The following is a 20945-nucleotide window of genomic DNA, read 5'->3' as shown; positions in this document are numbered from 1 at the left end:
TATATATTGTTACCTATAATTATGTACCAATAATCCAGAGAGCAATACTGTACAGGTTAAATCAAGTACCACTTCTATACTTGAATGCATTTTGCATCTAAATGGAGGCTTGCCTGACATGCCTTACTTTTCTATTTCCAGTACTATTTTAAGTGTTCTATTTCCACTAGGCTTATTTAAAAAAAAAATCATTCATTTATTTTGTACAACACTGTGCTAGCAAATGCTTAATGAGAAGTACATCTTAACAGATTATGGGCAAGGACTTAAGAAAAAAACAATGGGTACAGTATCAAAGGTACATTAGGATACAGGCTCACTTGCACTGAGATATAATAATTATTTCAGTTTGTAATTAGTTAGGCATATATTAAATGATGGACTACTTGCCTACTATTATTGCTGAAGAAGCAATACATAGCTCAGTTAATAATGAAAACTGAACAGGAATATAATGAATTTGCGAAGTGTGTGACTGAAGTTTGGTTCCACTAAAGTTATACCACAGGGACTTCCCTGGCGGTCCAGTGGTTAAGACTCCGTGCTTCCACTGCAGAGGGCTCGGGTTCCATCCCTGGTTGGGGAACTAAGATCCCTCATGCTACACGGCATGGCAAAAAAACAAAAAAATTATACCATGAAACTGGTAATATTATAAAGAATTACTAAAGGGGCAATTAGTAAAAGCTTTTATATGCACTTGGTTTACAGTTTAGGCACATCTGGTATCAGTCAAAGGGCAGACTTTCTCAACTTACCCTTAATTACAAACCGGGTGTGTGATAATTTATTATAAAACACCCCTTGTTATTCAATCCTTGTAAGTTTGGTGTCTCACAAATAATCATTGTTAGTTGAGTAGTCGTACAGACCATAGAATAATAGCTTAAAGATGAGAGGATGAATCACACTTCAGCAATTTGTCCCATGTGAATATGTCATTGATAAAACGAAACAAGAAACAAGAGGGAAGGGTCCTACTAAACTAGTTAGGTCTAGGTCTTAAATCTATTTATTTAAAATCAAGTTTTAGAAACCTGTTTAGATTTTTTTTACTTGCAATAAAGACTAACTTATATGTATGGAAATTTTCTAAACATTAAAATATATCATTGGTATATGTGAACCAAGAAAATGAAAAACATGGAAGACTTGGAAGCCATTTGTGGGACACAGGAATTTCAGGTTTACAACTGAGAAATCAAGTGTAAATTCTGGTTGAACACTAACATGGTGAAAGCTTGTCAGCTTGTTTTTCTTACAGAACTAGAAAACTGTACTCAGTGTTAGAAGTAAACCTTTACTACCTAATAATGAGAAGATACAATTACTGTTTGAAAGCTTTACAAACCATAATGCCTCAAACAGGGTTCAGTAAGTACAACTGAAAGAGAATATTAAAAGGAAACAAAGCAGAGAGATGCTAATATTTTTTTTCTCAAACACAGGGACCTCATTAATTCAGCTTTATTTGGATGATATAAATGACCTTTTCAGTCTACTTTATAAATTAAAGAAGTCTAAGGGTTTAATGAAAAGATTTAAAAATTGAGCAAGTTTACTATTATTCTGAACAGTGGGTAAAACAGTAGCAGATTTTATTGGACTGTTAGAACTACCTATTCCTGGCTGTTTTCAGGTGTTAAAGGTGAGATTAGGTATCAGGAAACATTAGTTATAGGTGTGCAAATTGTAACAAACCATATTCTTTGTTAACCAGATTAAAAGTTATAATTTAGGGCTTCCCTGGTGGCGCAGTGGTTGGGAATCCGCCTGCCAACGCGGGGGACACAGGTTCGAGCCCTGGTCCAGGAGGATCCCACATGCCACAGAGCAACTAAGCCCGTGCACCACTGATACTGAGCCTGCACTCTAGAGCCTGTAGGCCACAACTACTGAGCCCGCGTGCCACAACTGCTGAAGCCCGTGCGCCTAGAACCTGTGCTCTGCAGCGGGAGAGGCCACCGCAATGGGAGGCCTGTGCACCGCGGCGAGGAGTGGCCCCACTCGCCGCAATTGGAGGGCCCGCGCGTGTAGCAGCAAAGACCGAACACAGCCAAAAATAAATTAATTAAATAAATTTATAAAAAAAAGGAAGTTATAATTTATTGTTGACAATTATGTGCCAGATAATAGGTGCTTTATTTTCATCTCAAATTTCACTATAAGACTGGGTTCTTATTACAAATGAATAAAAGCATCTAATTAATTATTCTTTGGCTTTATGTGGCCGGAAGTTAGGAAGACTGGATAGATTTACAATCTAGGCATGCTATAGTAATTCTGCTTCCCTTCTGCTGGACAACCATGGTAGGATGGTATTATCAATCTGTAACCATACTTTTCCTCCCTATTTGCTTTGATTGATCTAATGGGTCTGCAAGAAATCAGTTGAGTTTCTAAAACTACAAAATGTAAAAGCTAAAGACTTCTTTATATTTAAGTTGATTAAGCAATTTAACATTTTACCTCATCTAAACTAAACCATATAATGGAAGAGAGATACTATAAAACAATACCTTTTTGGTTTCAAATTGTGCTTCTTCCTGACAGCATCCTCTACAGTCAGGATCCAGTTGAAGAAGGTTGAACTGTCCAAGCAGATCACAGGAGCTGCAGAGCAAGTTGCTGGAGAAGCCTAACTCTCTGCAAGACTCTGATGAAAACTCTGCCCCAAACGCAGAGACCTGAAAACAAAAAATGAGGGAAAAAACCCCCTTAACTTCATGTTTACATCACAAAGCTTCCAAAAAAGGAGAAACTAGGATTGTCAAAATCTAATTCACTAAAGACAGTTAGTGAAATGCCTCATTTGGAGACAAATTCTTAATTATTTTTATACTTTATAACTTTATATGAGTCTTTGGTTCTTCCCACATCCCCAACAAATTTATTTCTTAAAAATTTGTCATATTACAGCGTGGCTAAAACACGGATTAACAAAAAAGATCATATATGATTTCTTTATGATATATATATTACATATCTTTTGAAGAAAAATGAATTTCCATTTTATTTTAAGAACTTAGCACCTGTTCATATGATGTATGGAGTAACATTAACTTCTAGGTCCCTACTACACCCTACAAACTTATCTTCATTCACATCTAGCAGGGGAAGAGTACAGAAAGGGATGAAGTTGGGGAGAGCGGGAGCACATCAAAAATAAAACTTCAGGGTTTAGGTGCCAGTTCCACCACTTACAAGATGTGTGACTCTGGGCAAGATGACCTCCCTGGGTTTTAATTTCCTCACTGATAAAGCAAGAAGCATCCCACATAAAATAGAGTTCAGTAAAGATTAAATGAAATGACTTATGTAAAGTAACCAAACAGAATGACTGGCAAAAGCAGGCTTCCAAAACTATTCTCTTCCTTTATCCATTCTCCTCTCATGTCTCAGTGAGTGTGGTATACCTACATCTGTCTAAGGTCAATACCTGTACCTCTGCTTTAACTTCTGTCTTCTGCCATCTCTATAGGGATTTACCTTCATTGATAACTCAAATCTTCAGTGTACCCAAGACCCATAGTTCTAACTGCTCTCCCCACATTGTTATTTCTGAATTGTTACTACAGTCTGGTTTCTGATCCCACCACACCACTCAGCTAAACATGCCAAAAATCACTAAATGCAATGGCATTCAAAACTTTTCTGCTCCAGCTGCTTCTTCCATGGCTTTCCCTCTCCTTCTTCTGCTATTTATCTCTTAAATGATGTTGTTTCCCATTTCTATTCTTGGCTCTCTCTTTGCTTTGCATACTTTCTATAGAGAATTGCATCTTTTCCATGGCTTCAAATACTCAGTTATTGAAAACTCCCAAGTCTTTTTAAGTGTCAAGTTTCCAAAGCCAACAGACTACCTGAGATCTCCTGTAGATGTTGTACAGGCACTGCAAATTCAAACTCTCCAACAGTGAAACATCTTTTCTCCTTAAATCTATTCCTTCCCATGTATTCAGTATCTTGGCAAAATGACACCATTTTCCCTGACCACCTAGTTGCCCCGGTCAGTTCATCCTAGACTCCACATTCTTCACCATTCTTAAAATCAGTCAATTAACTTGTTTGTTAAAAAAACAAGTTTTGACAATTCTGTCTCTTAAAGAGCTCTCAAATCTTTTCCTGCCTCAGTGGATTAAATGGTCAGCTACTCCTATCTCTCATTACGTCTCCAATCCCATTCTACTTTTCAGCTATAATGAATTCCTATAGTACCTGAGAATATAAAACCCCTACTCAAATGGACATTTGCTCATACTTTTCTACTCTAAGGCTCTTTTACACTTTTCCACCTTGTTAAATTCTACTTATTTCTAAGAACCCGATTGGTGTATCAGTCTTCTTAGGAAGCCTTCTCTGAAAAAAATCAGATCCCAGTATTTAGCCATTTGTCTTTTCTGAGAACGAAATTTATGCACAGCTGTAAAATACCACCACTCATGACACTGTACTATGTAAATCTAGGATTGTCTAATTCCCCGGTAATATTGTGAACTCTTTCAAGGGCAAGCATTAAGTTATTTCTCTGTATTTCCAGCACTTGTGCTAATTCTCCTGTGTGTTAAGCAAATGAATTGGTCAAAACCACAGCCTCAAGTAGGGGGAATTTCAGATTGTTTGACTGTGCCTGGTTGATCTTCTAGACCAAGGGTCTGCAAATTTTATGTAAAGGGCCCCGTAGTAATTATGTCAGTCTTGGGTGGCTATATAGTTTCTGTTGGAACTACTCAACTCAGCTACTGCAGCACAAAAGCAGTCACAGACAATAATAAATGAATGGGTGTCTGTGTTCCAGTAACACTTTATTTACAAAAACAAGGCTTGCTGGATCTGGCCCACCAGCTGACTAATCATGCAGATTAAAACCCAAAGGCATATCCCAATGATATGTGATAAAGTTTTCACTTAAAGTGAAAAACTTTAAGTACTGCTGGCATACTCTTCCAAAATGCTGATCCCATTGACCTAACAGTAAGTCAACATCCTAATTTGATACCATATACATACATCTTTTACCTTATCTCAGTAAAAATGTGGACTGTATATCATAATATATCAAAACAGATCAAGTATCCCAGTCTAGTGGGAGGGACTTAAGACTCTTGCTATTATACTAGCACTTTGAGTAATTTATTTACTAGTAAAGTGATCTGCTTGATCAATTTCACAGGTTAATTTCTATTTTTTCAGAAGACGGCCACACCAATATATACACATCATCCCACCTGTGACTGGCAGTCCTCCACTGAGGAGTGGGAGTCTATGTTCCCTCCCCTTCAACCTGGGCAGGGGCTTGTGACTGTTCTGACCAACAGGGTGTAAAGGAAGGGATACTACATGATGAGGGTAGGCCATAAAAAAGGAAACAATTTCTGCTTGGCTAGTGCTTGCAGGTGCTGTTATCTGTTTCTCTATAATACTCGACTTTGGAATTTAGCCACCATGCTGTAAGGTAGCCTAAACTACAGAGAGAATGTAGAGAGGCCCATGTAGAGAGCACCTGAGGCCTCCAGCTGACAACCAGCATCAACTACTAGACATGTGAGTAAAAAGCCTTCACATTTTAGTCTTTCAGTCTCAGGCGGAGGTCTGAGACACCATGGAACACACAGCCATCCTGCTGTGCCCTGTGTGAATTGCTGACCCATAGAAATTTGAAAGCAAAATAAACAATGGTTTTACACCACTAAATTTTAGGGTGATTTGTTTTGTAGCCATAGTAACTAAAACAGGCAATAAAAATGAAATAACTTTGAAACTGTGAACTGCTTAACAAACATAAGAAATTGTTACCAAAGCACGTTTTACAAAACAAGAATCTCAAATGAATAATCATGGGATCATAATACTTGGTTTTATTCTGGCATTTACTGAGCACCTACTGACAGGTAGCATGAACATGCAAAACATGTATTTGAGTCTGATGACATCTTGATTCAAATATCAGCACAGAGCAACCTTACTTCTTAATTTCCGAATAGGAATAATGACCACTTCACAAAGTTTTCGGGATTAAAGGAGAAAAAGTACAGAAAGCATCTTGTATCCTGCCCAGTACACAGTGAGTACTTAATAAATTTTAGAATTATTCCCACCTTCCACTGTGAAAGCACACTTAAAAACTACAAAACACTACTTATTTTTAAGTCATTATATTAGACATGGGATAGAGATAAGCGTAGGGGAGATATGTATCTTTTAAATTTTTTAAAATAAATTTATTATGTTTTTTTAATTTTTGGCTGTGTTGGGTCTTCGTTGCTGTGCGCCGGCTTTCTCTAGCTGCAGTGAGCGGGGGCTACTCTTCGTTGCGGTGCACAGGCTTCTCATTGTTGTGGCTTCTCTTGTTGCGGAGCACAGGCTCTAGGCATGCAGGCTTCAGTAGTTGTGGCTCACGGGCTCTAGAGCGCAGACTCAGTAGTTGTGGAGCACAGGCTTAGTTGCTCCGCGGCATGTGGGATCTTCCCAGACCAGGGATCGAACCTGTGTCCCCTGCATTGGCAGGCGGATTCTTATCCACTGCGCCACCAGGGAAGCCCTAGAATGTATCTTGAGTTCCATGAGTGAACTACATTTTTCTCTTATATCATTGGTTTTGCAGACTTAAGGCGTTGAATCTAAGAACATCAGAACATATTTTTAAGCACTTCATAGGTAAGTACCAAATTCTAAATAATATAGAAGAGTTAATAAATTTTATGCCCATCCACCTTTTTACTATCAGAAAGTAATGAACAGCATTTAAATGCGCACAGTAAGGCCAAATATTAAATTTTATTGTTGTTTTATTATTATTTTTGGCCATACCATGTGGCTTGTGGGATCTTAGTTCCCCGACCAGTGACTGCACCTGCGCCCTCAACAGTGAAAGCTTGGAGTCCTAACCACTAGACCGCCAGGAAATTCTCCTAAATTTTAAAATAATTAGCCACCCTTCTATGAAAGACATAGATTTTAAGGGCTGGGTGAGATAACCCTGATTGGGATAACCACTTAACAGTTTATGACTTCTCCAATTCAAAGTAGGATTGACAGGCTAAGAGAGTCCTTTGCATTAGTCACTGATTTATTTTTCTGATATTACTGAGTTCTTTATAAACATAAGGGTTGTTGGCTGGGAAGCTGTAATAACTATAATGTAACATCACCTTTTCAGGCAAAACCCTGGTATAGCTATACATTTTATTACACTTATACATTCACATGATTATCTGTCTCTTAATCAGCCTTTACTCAGAAAACTCATAGGTTTCTCATGTAATAATTCTGAACGGATTTCAAATCTGAGGCGAAATACATGGGTTTACAGACGAACCCCATGAAAACAATACCAGAAACATAGCCTTTATGGCAAGCCCTTACAAAGCACCAGATACTTTGCTAAACACTTTACATCATTATTCTATTTAATCTTATCCCCCTATGAAAGGGGTATTATCCTCATTTTATAGAGAAGGAAACAGAGGCTTAGGGCAGTTGAGGTAATCTATCTTAAGACAATACAACGAACATTAGATGGCAGCATCAAGATTCTAATCCTGGCCTGCCCTCAAAACCCTTAACCACTGTTATTAACTACCACCTTTCACAGAATCCATGATACACTATTATTGTATGTACCACTAAAAATAACAAAAATGCTGACACTTGTGCCACCCATTGAAATAAGACCAATCCAGATATTAACTTGTGAAGAAAAGGGGGTAGGCGTAGGGGATGGGGGTGTGGTATCTCAGAATCAATAACACATAAAATCATTTTATACTGCTTCCAGTACAGTGCCTTTCTTTTTAAATTAATTAATTTATTTTTGGTTGCATTGGGTCTTTGTTGCTACACGCGGGCTTTCTCTAGTTGTGGTGAGTGGGGGCTACTCTTCGTCACAGTGCATAGGATTCTCATTGCGGTGGACTCTTTTGTGGTGGAGCATGGGCTCTAGGCGCATGGGCTTCAGTAGTTGTGGCTCGTGGGCTCTAGAGTGCAGGCTCAGGAGTTGTGGCGCACGGGCTTAGTTGCTCCGTGGCATGTGGGATCTTCCCGGACCAGGGATTGAACCTGTGTCCCCTGCACTGGCAGGTGGATTCTTAACCACTGGGCCACCAGGGAAATCCCTACAGTGTCTTTCTGAAAGAAGTAACATGTATGAGCTAAATGAAGAATTGAGTATCACTTAGTTCTGGGACACTCTAGAAAACAGCTCCCTTAGGCCATACAAAAATATTTTTTTCTAATGCTTAAGCATTCTCAGAATGTATTTTTAATTAAATCATTTTATATCCTCCCCGTTGTCACCTCATTGGAATATTGATAACTATGTGTTGCTACTAAATTTTAATTAGAGCTATTGAGAGGCACAGACAGTAATAAAAGCTCAACCTGTCTAGTCTGAGGACTCAGAGGTGTGAATTAACAAAGTAGGAGCTAAGTCTTCTGCCGATACCAGTAGCTCAACCTCAGGGCACCAAGAAAGTCTTCCTTCATTCCCTTTTTATTCATTTGTCAGGTTCCAAAGCTTTGGCTTATTTTTATTACTGCCAGCTACTTATTCCACCTGGCCTTTCTTCCCCCTCAGGCTAACTGTGAAATGCAGTTTTTCTAATTTCTTAAGAGTTCTTCCAACAGTCCTCTGTACTTCTCTTTTCACTTTCAAGATTTTATTGCCTTCTTTTCTTAAAAACACTAGTCATTACAGAAGAAAGAGATAGGAGTAAGCTTTAGAGAAGTTAAAACAGTTCAACAAAAAGGTGAATTGCTCAGACCACCCTTTCTAAATATTTTCAGAGTCATTATGTATTTGTTGGAGTGGGTGGGGTTCATCACTGTTCTACATAACCTACTACAGATATCTTAATGACTTTGATAGCAAGGAACAAACATTAATGAACTAGAAGGCCTTTCAGACCTCTGAGGGATTTAAATGTACACGTGAGGCAAAATAAAACAATATATAAAAGAAAAGTGGCCCCTGTATTCTCTTTGGCTACACTCGGCATGGGAATGGAGGGATACAAACCACACACAGAGCTTTGGTGCAGTTGTGAATCTGTAATACAGCATTATGTATGACGACTGAACATGTAAGGGAGAGGGTATATAAGACTGCAAATCTGGAAATGGGATGTAAGTTAAGCCTTGCATTTTATCTAAACACCTTACTTTAGGTCTGGTGAGAGAGAACATGGTATGTGAGAGGTACTAAAATGACCCCAATTTTCCACCTCTACCATTTTGCTCTCCCAGTAGAGGTAAATGCTGGGAATTAAGCCTGGAGAGACAAACAAGTATTAGGTCAAAGAGGTCCTATTAAGGCACACTGAAGATAGACTTCAACTTAAAAGCAACTGAGAGCCATTGAGGAGTTTTAACAATGACCGACCTAAGTTTGAGAAAGATGACTTGGATGCACTGCAGAGACTGAATTAGGAAACGGGGGAAAATGAGATCAGGAGACCAGTTACAGAAGCTGTTATGGCAATCCCAGGCAAAGATGGGGCCTGAATTTAGGTACTACCTGTGGAGGTAAAATTAAATGAACTGGCTAGGAGATTTTTAAGGGTTTAATGACTAACTGGGGTCAGAGAGTGAAAGGAAAGAATTTAAAATGAATAATTTCTGGCTTGGGCAATTGGGAAGCTGGCAAAAACAACAGCTTAGATTCTGATAATTAAAGGGTGAACTAGGAGGCTGTTATTTCTAAGGAGAGAGAGGTTGGTGGCCTAAATAAGGGATTAATAATAAGTGGATGAATCTGAGAGATATTTAGGAAGTAAAATCAACAAGACTTGGTAATTACCTGGATGTGAGGTATGTAAGAAAAGGCAGGAGTCGAAGATGAGACCCAAGTTTCTGGCTTGAATTCTGTGGATGGTCACTTTGGTAGACTGTTTAATGGGCATAATAAATTCCTCCTACCTTGATATGTACACTTCTTTGCAATGTGACTGTCACTCTTCTCAAGCAGAGATGGAGTCCATATCCCCACCCCTGAAATCCAGGCTGGTCTTGTGACTTGCTTTGACAAACACTGCGATGTGAAAGTGACGTATGTGATTTCTGAGGCTAGGCTTTAGGAGGCATTGCAGCTTTTGCTCTGTAGGAGTGCTGCCCTGAGACTGCCACGAAAAGAAGTTGGTCTGGACTACCGGAGAATGAGATGTCACATGGATGGGAACCTAGCTGACAGACAGCACCACTAAGAATGAAGCCATCCTGTACCCTTCAGTTCAGCTGACCTACTGGCTCAGCACAGCTGCGTAAATGAGGCGAGAGGAAATCAACAGAGGAACTGCTCAGCAGACACACAGAATTACAAGAAATCGTTATTTTAAGCTTTGGGGGTGGTTACACAGCCACAGATAATGAAAGAGTTAAAGAGAGTGAAATCAGAAGAAGGCAACTTGAAATGTTATTCTTTTTTATCTTTTCAAGGTGGTGAACTCAAATTACCTAAGACTGACAATAAATTCTTGAGTACGAAGTTTAGAAAGGGGTCTTCCAGTAATTTCTAAGGCACCAAATGACTGAATAATGGAGTACTGTAAAGCTAATTAGAGAAGTAAAGAATCCACCTTTTAGGCAAGGTTACAAAAGGAAACAGGTAGGATCTTTAAACTCCTTGATGAAAGAAAAGCCCAGGTGTTTGTAGGGGCCTTCGGTATAGACCCTCACTCCTCCAAACCTTGGATAAATTAATTAAACCAGGTCTCTAGGAGAATACTTCTCAGCAGGCTCAATACAGAGAACTCCTGAAAAATTAGGCTGATAAAAGACACTTGTAAAAACTCCAACCATAGTGTATATTAAACAGTTTTATTATTCACATAAACATGGACTAAAAACTTCTAAGGAGAAATTAACAAACAGTAAGTTGTTTGTGAGTGAATAGGAAAATAAGTAGAATTTAGCCTTTCCCCATTGAAAGATAAAGAACGCATCTGTTCTGTTAATGGATAAAAACGAAATAAAACTTGGTTAAACACCGTCCGATTTTAAACGAGATGAAAGCTATCATTTTAGAAAATCAATGTCAAAAATAAATTATGCTTTAGTATGGAATAGCTTCTTTTATTGCAACAATGTTGTTTAAAATCACAAATGGCACTGAAGTGTACCCAGCAGCATATGAATTCCACAGAACAGAGGTTAAAGGCTGTCTAAAAGTGACGTACAGAGACCAAAAACTGACAGAAAGAAGTAAAAAGGAAATGTACCCTGGACCAAAGACCTCAGGGCTTTAAGATTTGGGAGCCTTGCCATAGGAACGATAGTTCCTTGCATTTCTGCCAATTTAAAAACAATCTTCATTCCTGTGCAAAACTTAGTGCCTTTTTTTCCGTTCACGGTGTGTCTTACAAATTGTACTCAAGATAGTCTAAAGTCAGGAGAAAAAACCGCTAGAAACCCGGAACAGGGAAAGATAAGTATCAAACGAGGTATTAAGCCACGTCGCACTCTGGCCGCAGCAGTCGCTGAGGAAGCCCTATCCTCCCACCCTTTTCAACTGTGGCTCCCAAACGGGACCGAATGTTCTGTCTTCCTCGGCGCAATCCCTCCCACTTGCCCTGGGGCTGCAGCGGAGGTGACCTCCACTCACCGTTTGAAGCACAGTCACCAGCAGCAGCCGCAGCCCAAAAGCCGGCAAAAGCCACCCATCCAGCCCGGCCGCCATAGGTGCCATCTTCCGTAGGTCTCCGGCTGCCCCGAGGACCCCTCTGCTCGGGGCGTCTACTCCAGAGCCTAATCCAAAACAGGCTGCTAAAGGCGGTTAACATCAAGTCTCTTATTCTGCAGGGACGGGTGTTAACTAAGGGCATATAAAAGCTTAAAGGTGAATAAATACCTTTACATTTGATATAAATATGAAGTCGCTGGGTCCTTTCGATAAACCATATCAGGCATTTTCCTAGACTCCCCAAATCTGTGCTTCCCCGGGCTCTTTCCTTTCATTCACGACATTTCCTCAAGCAGCCAAGAAGCCCCGCCTTCGCCATTTTCGGCCTGCCTCCTTCTCCAAGTTTACCCAATCGAATGCCGCTTTGGTTGACACCTTAGGCAAAGGAAACCAACCATGACACGGGCCAAGAGCTAAGCCCTGGGGTTCTTCGGTCCAATAAGCACAAGCGAACGGGAGCAGTGGGCGGAGCCTCTGGTTGCTGAGCAGCGTACGTGGATGCGTGCGCGTGGTGGCCGAGGGGGATGGGAAGGGGGCGGGGTCGAGGGCGGCGCAGCCGCAGCCGCAACGTAGGAGCGCGCGGCCGCGAGCAAAGGAGGGAGGGAAGGAAGGAAGAGAGGGAGGCAGGCAGGCGGGCGCGGGGCTCGGGGACTGAGGCGGTAGAGGGAAGCGAGAGCCCGGCAGCCGCTTCGCGCTGTGTTTGCTGCGCGGGCTTTTGGAGGGGCGGCCGTGGAGTCGGCCGAGGAGAAGCGGACACCGGCGGCGTTGGTGTTGGCGCCTGGGGGCGGGGGACTGGGGAGGCGAGAAGGGGGGTCGCTGCGGTGCTTCTCTCGCTGTCGCGCTCTCCTTGCCTTTCTCCCGGCTCGGTGGGCTCCTCCCGGCGTCTCCTTTGCCTCCGGGGCCCCGATCCCCGCCCCCCGCGGTATGTCTTGATCCCGAGCAGCGGGTTTCATGGGGCTCCTCAGGATTATGATGCCGCCCAAGTTGCAGCTGCTGGCGGTGGTGGCCTTCGCAGTGGCAATGCTCTTCTTGGAGAACCAGATCCAGAAACTGGAGGAGTCCCGGTCGAAGCTAGGTGAGGAGCCGTGCCACTCTGGGCTGAGTGGTGTGTGGAAGCGGCCGGGCCAGGGAGGCAGTGCTACCCGAGGAAGTGGGCGTTTGTCTAACCTGAGATCTGGCTCCTCGGCAGGAGGCTGAAAGAGGTTGCAAAGAGAGATGGGACTAGGGGCATCGAGAACACAAGCTCCAAGAATGGTGTGAATTAAGCTTGGGTGGTATGCTGGGCTCGCGAGGTCACGGGGCAGAGGTTGCAAGGTTGGGCTTCCCGGAGCCAAAGGGTTACCCTGAAGTAGGCATTCCATGGGGATCAAGAGCAAGATAAGAGCGAACTCATTGGGGAGCGGGTACTGACTGTTGGAGGAGACAGAAACGCTCAGGCTTACGTGTTCTCTTAGAAGTCGTACAGAAAGCCTCGGCAGTGTCAGGCGAGGGGTATTCTAATTTGAGATGTGGGCACCTGGTTACGGAATCTTTTGTGGATGGGGAGGTTCGCGAAGGGATAGATGCGCAGAAATGGAGGGAGATGCTGGAATGACGGTGAGTAAAAGAAATACACTGTAGTGAGTTGCACTCTTGTGCTGGGGGCAGCAAGGGACCGCACAACTGACGAGAGAAATAGGCTGTCCCCAGGTAGGACAGGAAAGCAACTATAAAGCTTCCGTGAGGTACTGAAACGAGGCATCCAAGCATTTAAATTCTTTTTTAGCGGCGCTAAACTGCCATATTTTGAGCTTAAGAATAGGGATGTGTGTGTACGTTACTTCGCGGCGATGCTGGTGTAGTGAATTTAGGAGGAAAGGTTGAAGGGGAATTGCTTTAGTGAGATTTAAGTTTATGAAAGGAAGAGTGCAAAAAGTTTACCATAGGTTAAGTACCTTAAAGAGTTAACAGTGTTTACTTTAATTACGGATGAGGTCTGAAGTACAAAAACTTGGAGTGTGATGTTGTGAAAGACCCGAAGAATGCACAGATAATAGGTACTTTCAGATTAGTAGGGAACTTCGGCGTTTGGGAAGAGCTCGGGGTGGGGAGGGAATATTAAAAGAATGTCAGCAGTACATTTTGATTTAAAAACGTACATGGCACTGAAAAATCAGCTCAGGAGGCTGTAATTTGAATGTGGAAAAGTAATGTGAAGTATTTTTATGCGTACACTTTCACCTCAAAATCATTTAAAATACTTTTCAAAATGCAAATAATGAAATACCAGCAGCACTATAATTTAGACTAAGAAGTAACAGATGCTGCTGTGGGTGATGATTAATATTTAGGAAAAGTATCAGAAAATAATTGAAATATTACAAATAGTAGCTGACTATTTGCAGTTTTGATAGACTTTGCGAAAAGCCTTGGAGACATTTTAAAGAGCAGTGTATCAAAGAGAATCAAATAAATCTAGCTGAAGCGCAAATAAATTTGAAGAGGAGCTAGGAATAATTCCACTCCTCAACTCTAGGGTAGAACTTGCCCTGTACAGTTTCGAACAGATATCAAATTTATTTACTATGATTTTATTAATATGAGTCTTGTATGATGGAAAAATATTCACTTTAAATATTGAAGGTTGGCCAATATACTCTTTTTGTTTGTATCTATTTAGCAGCTTTGAGCGTCATATTGTAGCCTGATTAATGATCCAGCTTTACAGAGAAAAAAATGACTCCTCTTAAAGAAAGTTGAAAGTTACATTAAATTAAAATTTGTATTAATTCTTCGTTGTGTTGCTCTTTGAATTTCTTAGACACATTACAATAGGTTGGGATAATTCAAATTTTAATTTTCCTTTGTTGCCTAACATTTTTTTTCCATAATGCTTGAAAGTGTTTTCTGTAGGCACAACCTTAATGATTTTAAAAAGAGTTACCTGAGGATGTAGAAAGCCACAGGTAGTAGTGTTTTTTCATGATTTTTTACAGGAAAGGAACCTTTATATTCCATTAGAAATAGTAAATATGGATTAAACTAAATAATTCTCGAAAAGGAGCCTCAGATACAAAACACTAGGAGGAGCTAATAATGGAGATTCAAAATTATGGCAAATAAAATATATAACTTCGTATCAGCAGTCTTTTGATTAAAAAAAAGTCTTATGAAACAGGCAGTACTAAAACAGATGTTGTCAGTTAGTAATCTTTTTTTAGGAAAGGAACACAGAAGGAGGCATATTTTGACAATCAGACTCTGTACTAGACACTTTCATATTTGATATTCTTATTTAATCTTCCAAGAACACCATAGAAAGCCATTTTTACAGATGCGGGAACAGGTTCAGAGGTTATATAATTTGACCACATAGATAGTAAGTGGCAGAGCCAGGACTGGAACCCAGGTATGTCTGATTCCACATCAAGTTCCCCTTTAATTATACCGGGCTGCTTGGGACTTTATATTGACATTACACTAAGATGTAGCAGTTTGAATAGAATTTTTAAACTGTAATACCAATGTTTAATGGCATTTATTGCTAAGAATGAATGTCATTCTTAGAAAATTCAATTTCTGACACAAAGGAATTAGTTTAGTGTAATGTATGTTGCTTTATACCCGTGTAACGAACATAATTATATTACCCAATGAAAGGACTGAAATAGCTTATTTCTGCTACAGGGGACAAAAAAACTCTGTGGTGGTTTTCTGTAAGTGGTAAAATCACAACATTAAAAGCATTTTTGTTTTGGCATCAGAAAAACTTAAACACACATCACTTTTCAGAAACTTTTGTGGTGTCATCTGTCACAGAATTTTGACTTACAGTATAGTCAAATTTATTAAACTTTGCATTTATGGCTTAAAGAAAAAGAAAAAGTTAAACATTTTGCTCTTAAAAGTTTTCATTGTTTATCTTTTCTGTTATAGGAGATTCCAAAGGATTGCATTTTCTGATAATGCTTTGTATGCACCTTGGTTTCAGAATATTTTGATAGTGAGATCTCTAATAGAGCGATAGTTGTATTCAAAACTTAGGTGTATTCATTGACCACTTGGGACGTTAAGTATATAAACAGGAATTCCTAAAAACCAATGTCACATAATAGAGTTTTCTTTTATCTTTTTTTTTTCAACGAATATTGGATGGCAGTATACACGTTACTTTGCATCTTGCTTTTTTCATTTAATATCATAGAATATCTTTCCAGGTCTATAAATATAAATTTGACTTACTCATTCTAATAGCTGTATAATATTCCATAGTATACATGAATCATAAATTCTCCAGCCATTATGCCAATAATGAACATTCAGTTTATCTCTCCCCCCGCCATTTAAAAAAATTTTTTTTTTCCATTTTCTTTCTTGGTATTATAAACAATGTTATAAGAAACATCCTTATATAAGTTTATTTAACTCCTTATTTGTTGGTACTGTTTTCAGTAGGATAAATTCTCCTGTTAAGGGATTACTGGGACAAAAGATGTATGTATTTTATAGTTTAACAGATCTTAAAATCTGTTACTTTCCAAAAAATTTATTTCCCAAGGGTTACAATAATCTGCACTGTCAACACATACAAGCCCTGGATGGGATGCTGTCAGCTTTAAATTTTTGCCACTCTGAAGCTGTGAAATGGTATGTTGTTGCATTGGTTTACATTTCCTCAACTTCTAATTAGGTTGAACATTTACTTGTTCATTTTCATTTGTCTGTTGGGTAGTAGTTTATCTTACCGATTTTTAGGGTTTTAAAAATATATTAGAAGTATTAATCTTTTATCTGTTTTATGTCTTGTATCTGTTTTTCTCCAGGTCTGTCATTTGTCCCTTGATTTTATGGTATATTTTGCTGATACAGAAGTTAAAACATTTATGCAGTCAAATCTATGAATTTAGGCAAGTAGGTGCCTTACATTGCTTGAGAAGACTTCCCCCAACCAAGATTATGTTCATTCTCTATATTTTGTTAGTATTTTATAACTTTTATTTTTTACATTTAGCTCTTTAAAGCAGTCATATGTTTATTGTAATTTCTCTCAGTGAATGGCCACTTATGGCAAATATTATATTAATAATTTATCTTTTTTCCCCACTGTATGTTACAGTTCTTCTTTTAGTCGTATATTACGTTTTCATATGTTCTTGGATTAATTTTGGACTCCATTTTTTTCCACTAATCAGAGATTCTTTAGATCTTAGGGACCCATATATAGGCTTCAAGGCATCCATGAATTCCCTGAAATTATATACATAGCTTTCATCAGATTTGCAAAGGAGTATGCAGTCTCCTTAATGGTAAGAATCACTGATTTGTAGTAGATGGTTTATATTTAATGGAGTAAGTGCATTTTTTGTTTTTAATATTAACATACTACAACATGCAACTTGTGAGTTAAATTTAGGATACAAGCACATTAGTTATGAACAATTTCTCTGGGGTGTTATACTGAAAAAACTTTGTTAAAATGTATACAAACTTAATTTTTTTAATGAGGTACAGTCTATAACGTGGAGTCAAAATGAACACTGTCACTTAGGTTACTACTTAGTTGCTTAGCTGTTACTTAGAACTCTGCACGTCAGAATTTGTTGCTTTTACAAAGTAGTTCTTTCTGAATCTTGAGAACACACTGTTGCTAATGCTGACTGGTGGAACTGTCAATGAAACCTTTGTTATATAAATGTAAGAATTATGTGCCTGATAACTTTATTTTCTATACGGCCTAAGCATTTAAAATAATATTTGATGTTCATATGCTTATAACAAAACTAAATAAATTTATGAATGCATTAGGACATAATGTTTTAAATGAGGACAGTAACTCAGAATGGATATGTAGGCATCTTCATTGGTTAAAATTATGTTAATCCCTATGTTCTTAAAACCCTCCTAAACTAATGAACTAACTCCAGGGCCAAGGTTGAGACTGCTGTTTGGAATTTGGTAGTTTTTACAAGTGCCTGAAACCATACATACCTGTAAAATGTTCCCAAGAATGATAGATTTCTCTACTTATGAAATTGTTTGCAAACCTTACAGTAGTTACTGTTTAGAGGACTTATGGTTTAATTGGAATGCAGTTATTCTAGAATTGCTAATTGGTGTCTCACTTATGAGTCCTAGATAGGTTATCTAGTGCCATGGAGTAGTCAACTGATACAGTTGATCTCAATTAAAGTAATCCTAGGATATCTCTCTACCACTCTGTTAAGAGATTTTGGCACTTAGTGAAATTGAAATAGTAATGAATATTCAAACACTGCTCTCCAAAATGACCACTTTTGAAGGGTGTACTTATAGATGGACTTTATAATCAATGGTTCACTATAGCCTAATTATTTATAATTATCTGCCCACCTACTAGTAACTGCGTTTCTGTATTTTGCCTTTCTGCCTGTTAATTATAGATTAACTGCCTGTTGGACCACTTGTGCACCTGATTCTGTTCCTCACCTACTTAGAGATGTGGTTCCAGAAGAAGTTTTCCCTCATTCTCCTATAGTTATCATTTCCTCCCTTTCTGCTGGATTCTTCTCATTAGCATGTGAACATGCTATTATTTCTCCCAACCAGAAACAAAATGGTATTTTTCTCTTGACTCCTCTTTCTCAGCCAACCTCTGTCTCATATTTCAGCTTCCTTTAATAGTAAAACTTTAAAAAATTGTCTATTCTCACTGTTGTTGATTACCACAATCACCAGTAACTTCCCTAAATCCTACGGTCAATTTTTGGTCTTCGTCTTACTTAACCAATCAGCAGAACTTGACACAGTTGATCACTTCCTCCTTTTGGTAGACCTTCTTTACTTGGTTTCCAATATATCATACTCTTGGTTTTCTTCCCCCATCACTGGTCATTTCTCTATCTCCTGTGTAAGATTCTTTTTTTTCCTCTTCAACCCCTTAACATAAGAATACCCCAGGGCTCAGTCCTTGGAACTCTTCTCTATTTACTCTTCCTTAGTTGGTGACTTATGTGCTGACAACTTCTAAATATGTATTTCTAATTGAGACCTATTTCCTAAACATTAGATTCATGTAGATTCATGTAACTGAGCTGCCTACTTGAAATTTTCTTTGAGTAATTAATAGACTTCTCAAACTCAGTATGGCCAAAACAAACCTGATATCTCTGTACACTGCCTCAACACCTCCACCCCACAAACTCATTTTATCTCTGACCTTCTTTATCTCAGTTGATAACAGCTCTATCCTTCCATTTGCTAGGGTTTTACTTTCCTTTTTCTCATGCTCTGCATCTAGTCTGTCAGAAATATCTTGTTAGCTTTATCTTCAGAATATTCCTAGAATATGACTACTACTCAACACTTCTAGTCTTATCACCCTAATTCAAGATACCATCATCTCTTCCCTGGATTACTGCCATGTCTAGTCTGTTTGATTCCACACTTGCCTCCCTACAGACTATTCTTAATATGACAGTTCGGGTGGTCCTTTTAAAATGTAAAAAAATCATGTCACTCCTCTCCATAAAACTCTTTAGAAGCTTCCTTAAGAATTAGAGTAATGCTAGCTGCTTTTAAAACAAAGTGCACAATTTTATTGGCTAACACAATAAATGACCCTTTTTTTCCCCATGATGTTTTAGGTGATCATTTTGGTGGATGGTTTTCCTCTTCACGAGTTATTCAGGGTCTTGGGTACTTTCTGTCATGTAGTTATGCCATCCCCTCTGGCTTTGGAGCTCTCTGCTGTCAGCCTGGGGAAGAAGCAAGAGAAGGGTGAGGAGGTGTGTACCCCTTTCTCAACTTCTTTGACTTCTTTTACCCTCAGTCTCTTGATGAGGACTAGTTACCATCTATCAATATATGCAAGGGGGGAGGCTGGGAAATGGGTTTTTTATTTTTTAATTTTTTTTTTTTTGCGGTACACGGGCCTCTCACTGTTGTGGCTTCTCCCATTGCGGAGCACAGGCTCCGGACGCGCAGGCTCAGTGGCCATGGCTCACGGGCCCAGCTGCTCCGCGGCATGTAGGATCTTCCCGGACCGGGGCACGAACCCGTGTCCCCTGCATCGGCAGGCGGACTCTCAACCACTGCGCCACCAGGGAAGCCCGGAAATGGGTTTTTTAGCTGGCAATGACTTAGTTGCAGCTGTGTCCTATGGAAGGTGGGGGCATACATTTGAATTTTTTGAATCCTTTTGAATAAATCTTAAAATTTATTTAGACTTGTTTTGTGACTCAGAATATAAACTGTCTTGATTAATGTTCTGTGTGAACATGAAAAATGTATATTCTGTTGTTACAGGGTAGAGTATGCTGTAACTGTCAGGTCGAGTTGTTCCAGTCTTCTGTATCCTTGATTTTCTTTCTACCTACTTGTTCCATCAGTTATAGAGAGAGGGGTTTTGAAGTCTCTGGTTATGATTGTGGGTTTGTCTATTTCTCCTTAGAGTTCTGTTACTTTTTGCTTCATGTTTTTTTGAAGTACTGTGATTAGCTGTATGAATGTCTAGGGCTGTCATGTCTTCTTGATTAATTAACCCCTTTTTCATTATGAGATGAAGGTGTTTGTCCTTGGTAATATTCTTTGCTTGAAACCTACCTGGTCTGTTATTAATATAGTCACTTCAGTTTTGATTAGTGTTAGCGTGGTGTATCTTTCCCATTCTTTTAGTATTAATCTATTTAAAGTGGATTTCTTGTAGGCAGCAAGTAGTTGGGGCTTGTATCCAATTTCACATTCTCTTTTATAAATGAGAGTGTTTAGAGCATTTACTTTTAATATAATTATTGATGTGGTTTGAGTCTGACTTACTGTTTGTTTTCTTTTTGTTCCATCTGTTCCCCTTTTTCTGTTTGTCTGCCTTCTATAGAATTAACTGAGGATTTTGATTCTATTTCATCTCATTTGATGACCTATTAGCAGTGCTGTTTGTTGTGTTTTTTTAATGGTTGCTTAAGAGTTTATGGTATACATTATACTACTTAAGGTATAGTATAAGAACCTTAGTCATTGTACTTCCATTTTCTCTCTTCCGGTTTTTCACTATTGTTATATATTTTACTTGTACATATAAGTTCTGTGATACATTGTTATTATTTTTGTTTCAAGCAATCAGTTATCTTTTAAAAAGATTAAACAAATTTTATAGTATTTTATATTTACTCATACATGTATCATTCCCAATGCTTTTCATTTCTTTGTGGAGATGCAGATTTCCATCTGGTACTCTTTTCCATCATCCTCAAGGATATCTTTTAAAATTACTTGTACTGAAAATCTACTTGGTGATGAATTATTTTCACTTTTGTAT

The 20945-nt window shown here is 39.0% G+C and overlaps 2 protein-coding genes across 4 annotated transcripts in view; one reads left to right on the top strand and one right to left on the bottom strand.

Annotated features, from left to right (window-relative positions):
* SELENOF (selenoprotein F) overlaps positions 1–12168 on the bottom strand; it is a 38191-nt gene extending 26023 nt beyond the window's left edge. For 2 of the 3 annotated variants that reach the window (XM_029230901.1, XM_029230902.1), the window contains exons 1-2: positions 11597–11697; positions 2520–2687 (exon numbers count right to left, since the gene is read on the bottom strand). In XM_029230901.1, coding sequence (XP_029086734.1) covers positions 2520–2687; positions 11597–11680 — 252 coding nt within the window. In that variant the 5' untranslated portion in view covers positions 11681–11697. Of the gene's footprint in view, positions 1–2519; positions 2688–11596; positions 11698–12022 lie in introns of those variants that run through there. The other variant, XR_003794646.1, reaches the window with a different exon arrangement.
* A 77-nt stretch (positions 12169–12245) lies between these two features.
* HS2ST1 (heparan sulfate 2-O-sulfotransferase 1) overlaps positions 12246–20945 on the top strand; it is a 191496-nt gene continuing 182796 nt past the window's right edge. Inside the window, exon 1 of the mRNA XM_029228464.1 lies at positions 12246–12749. Coding sequence (XP_029084297.1) covers positions 12626–12749 — 124 coding nt within the window. The 5' untranslated portion in view covers positions 12246–12625. The remainder of the gene's footprint in view (positions 12750–20945) is intronic.

This window comes from Monodon monoceros, unplaced genomic scaffold (assembly GCF_005190385.1).
Source record: "Monodon monoceros isolate NGI ecotype Baffin Bay Population unplaced genomic scaffold, NGI_Narwhal_1 Super_Scaffold_18, whole genome shotgun sequence".
Lineage (NCBI taxonomy): Eukaryota > Metazoa > Chordata > Mammalia > Artiodactyla > Monodontidae > Monodon > Monodon monoceros.
The sequence above is the reverse complement of the archived record's forward strand: the minus strand, read 5'-3'. Positions and strand labels throughout refer to the sequence as shown.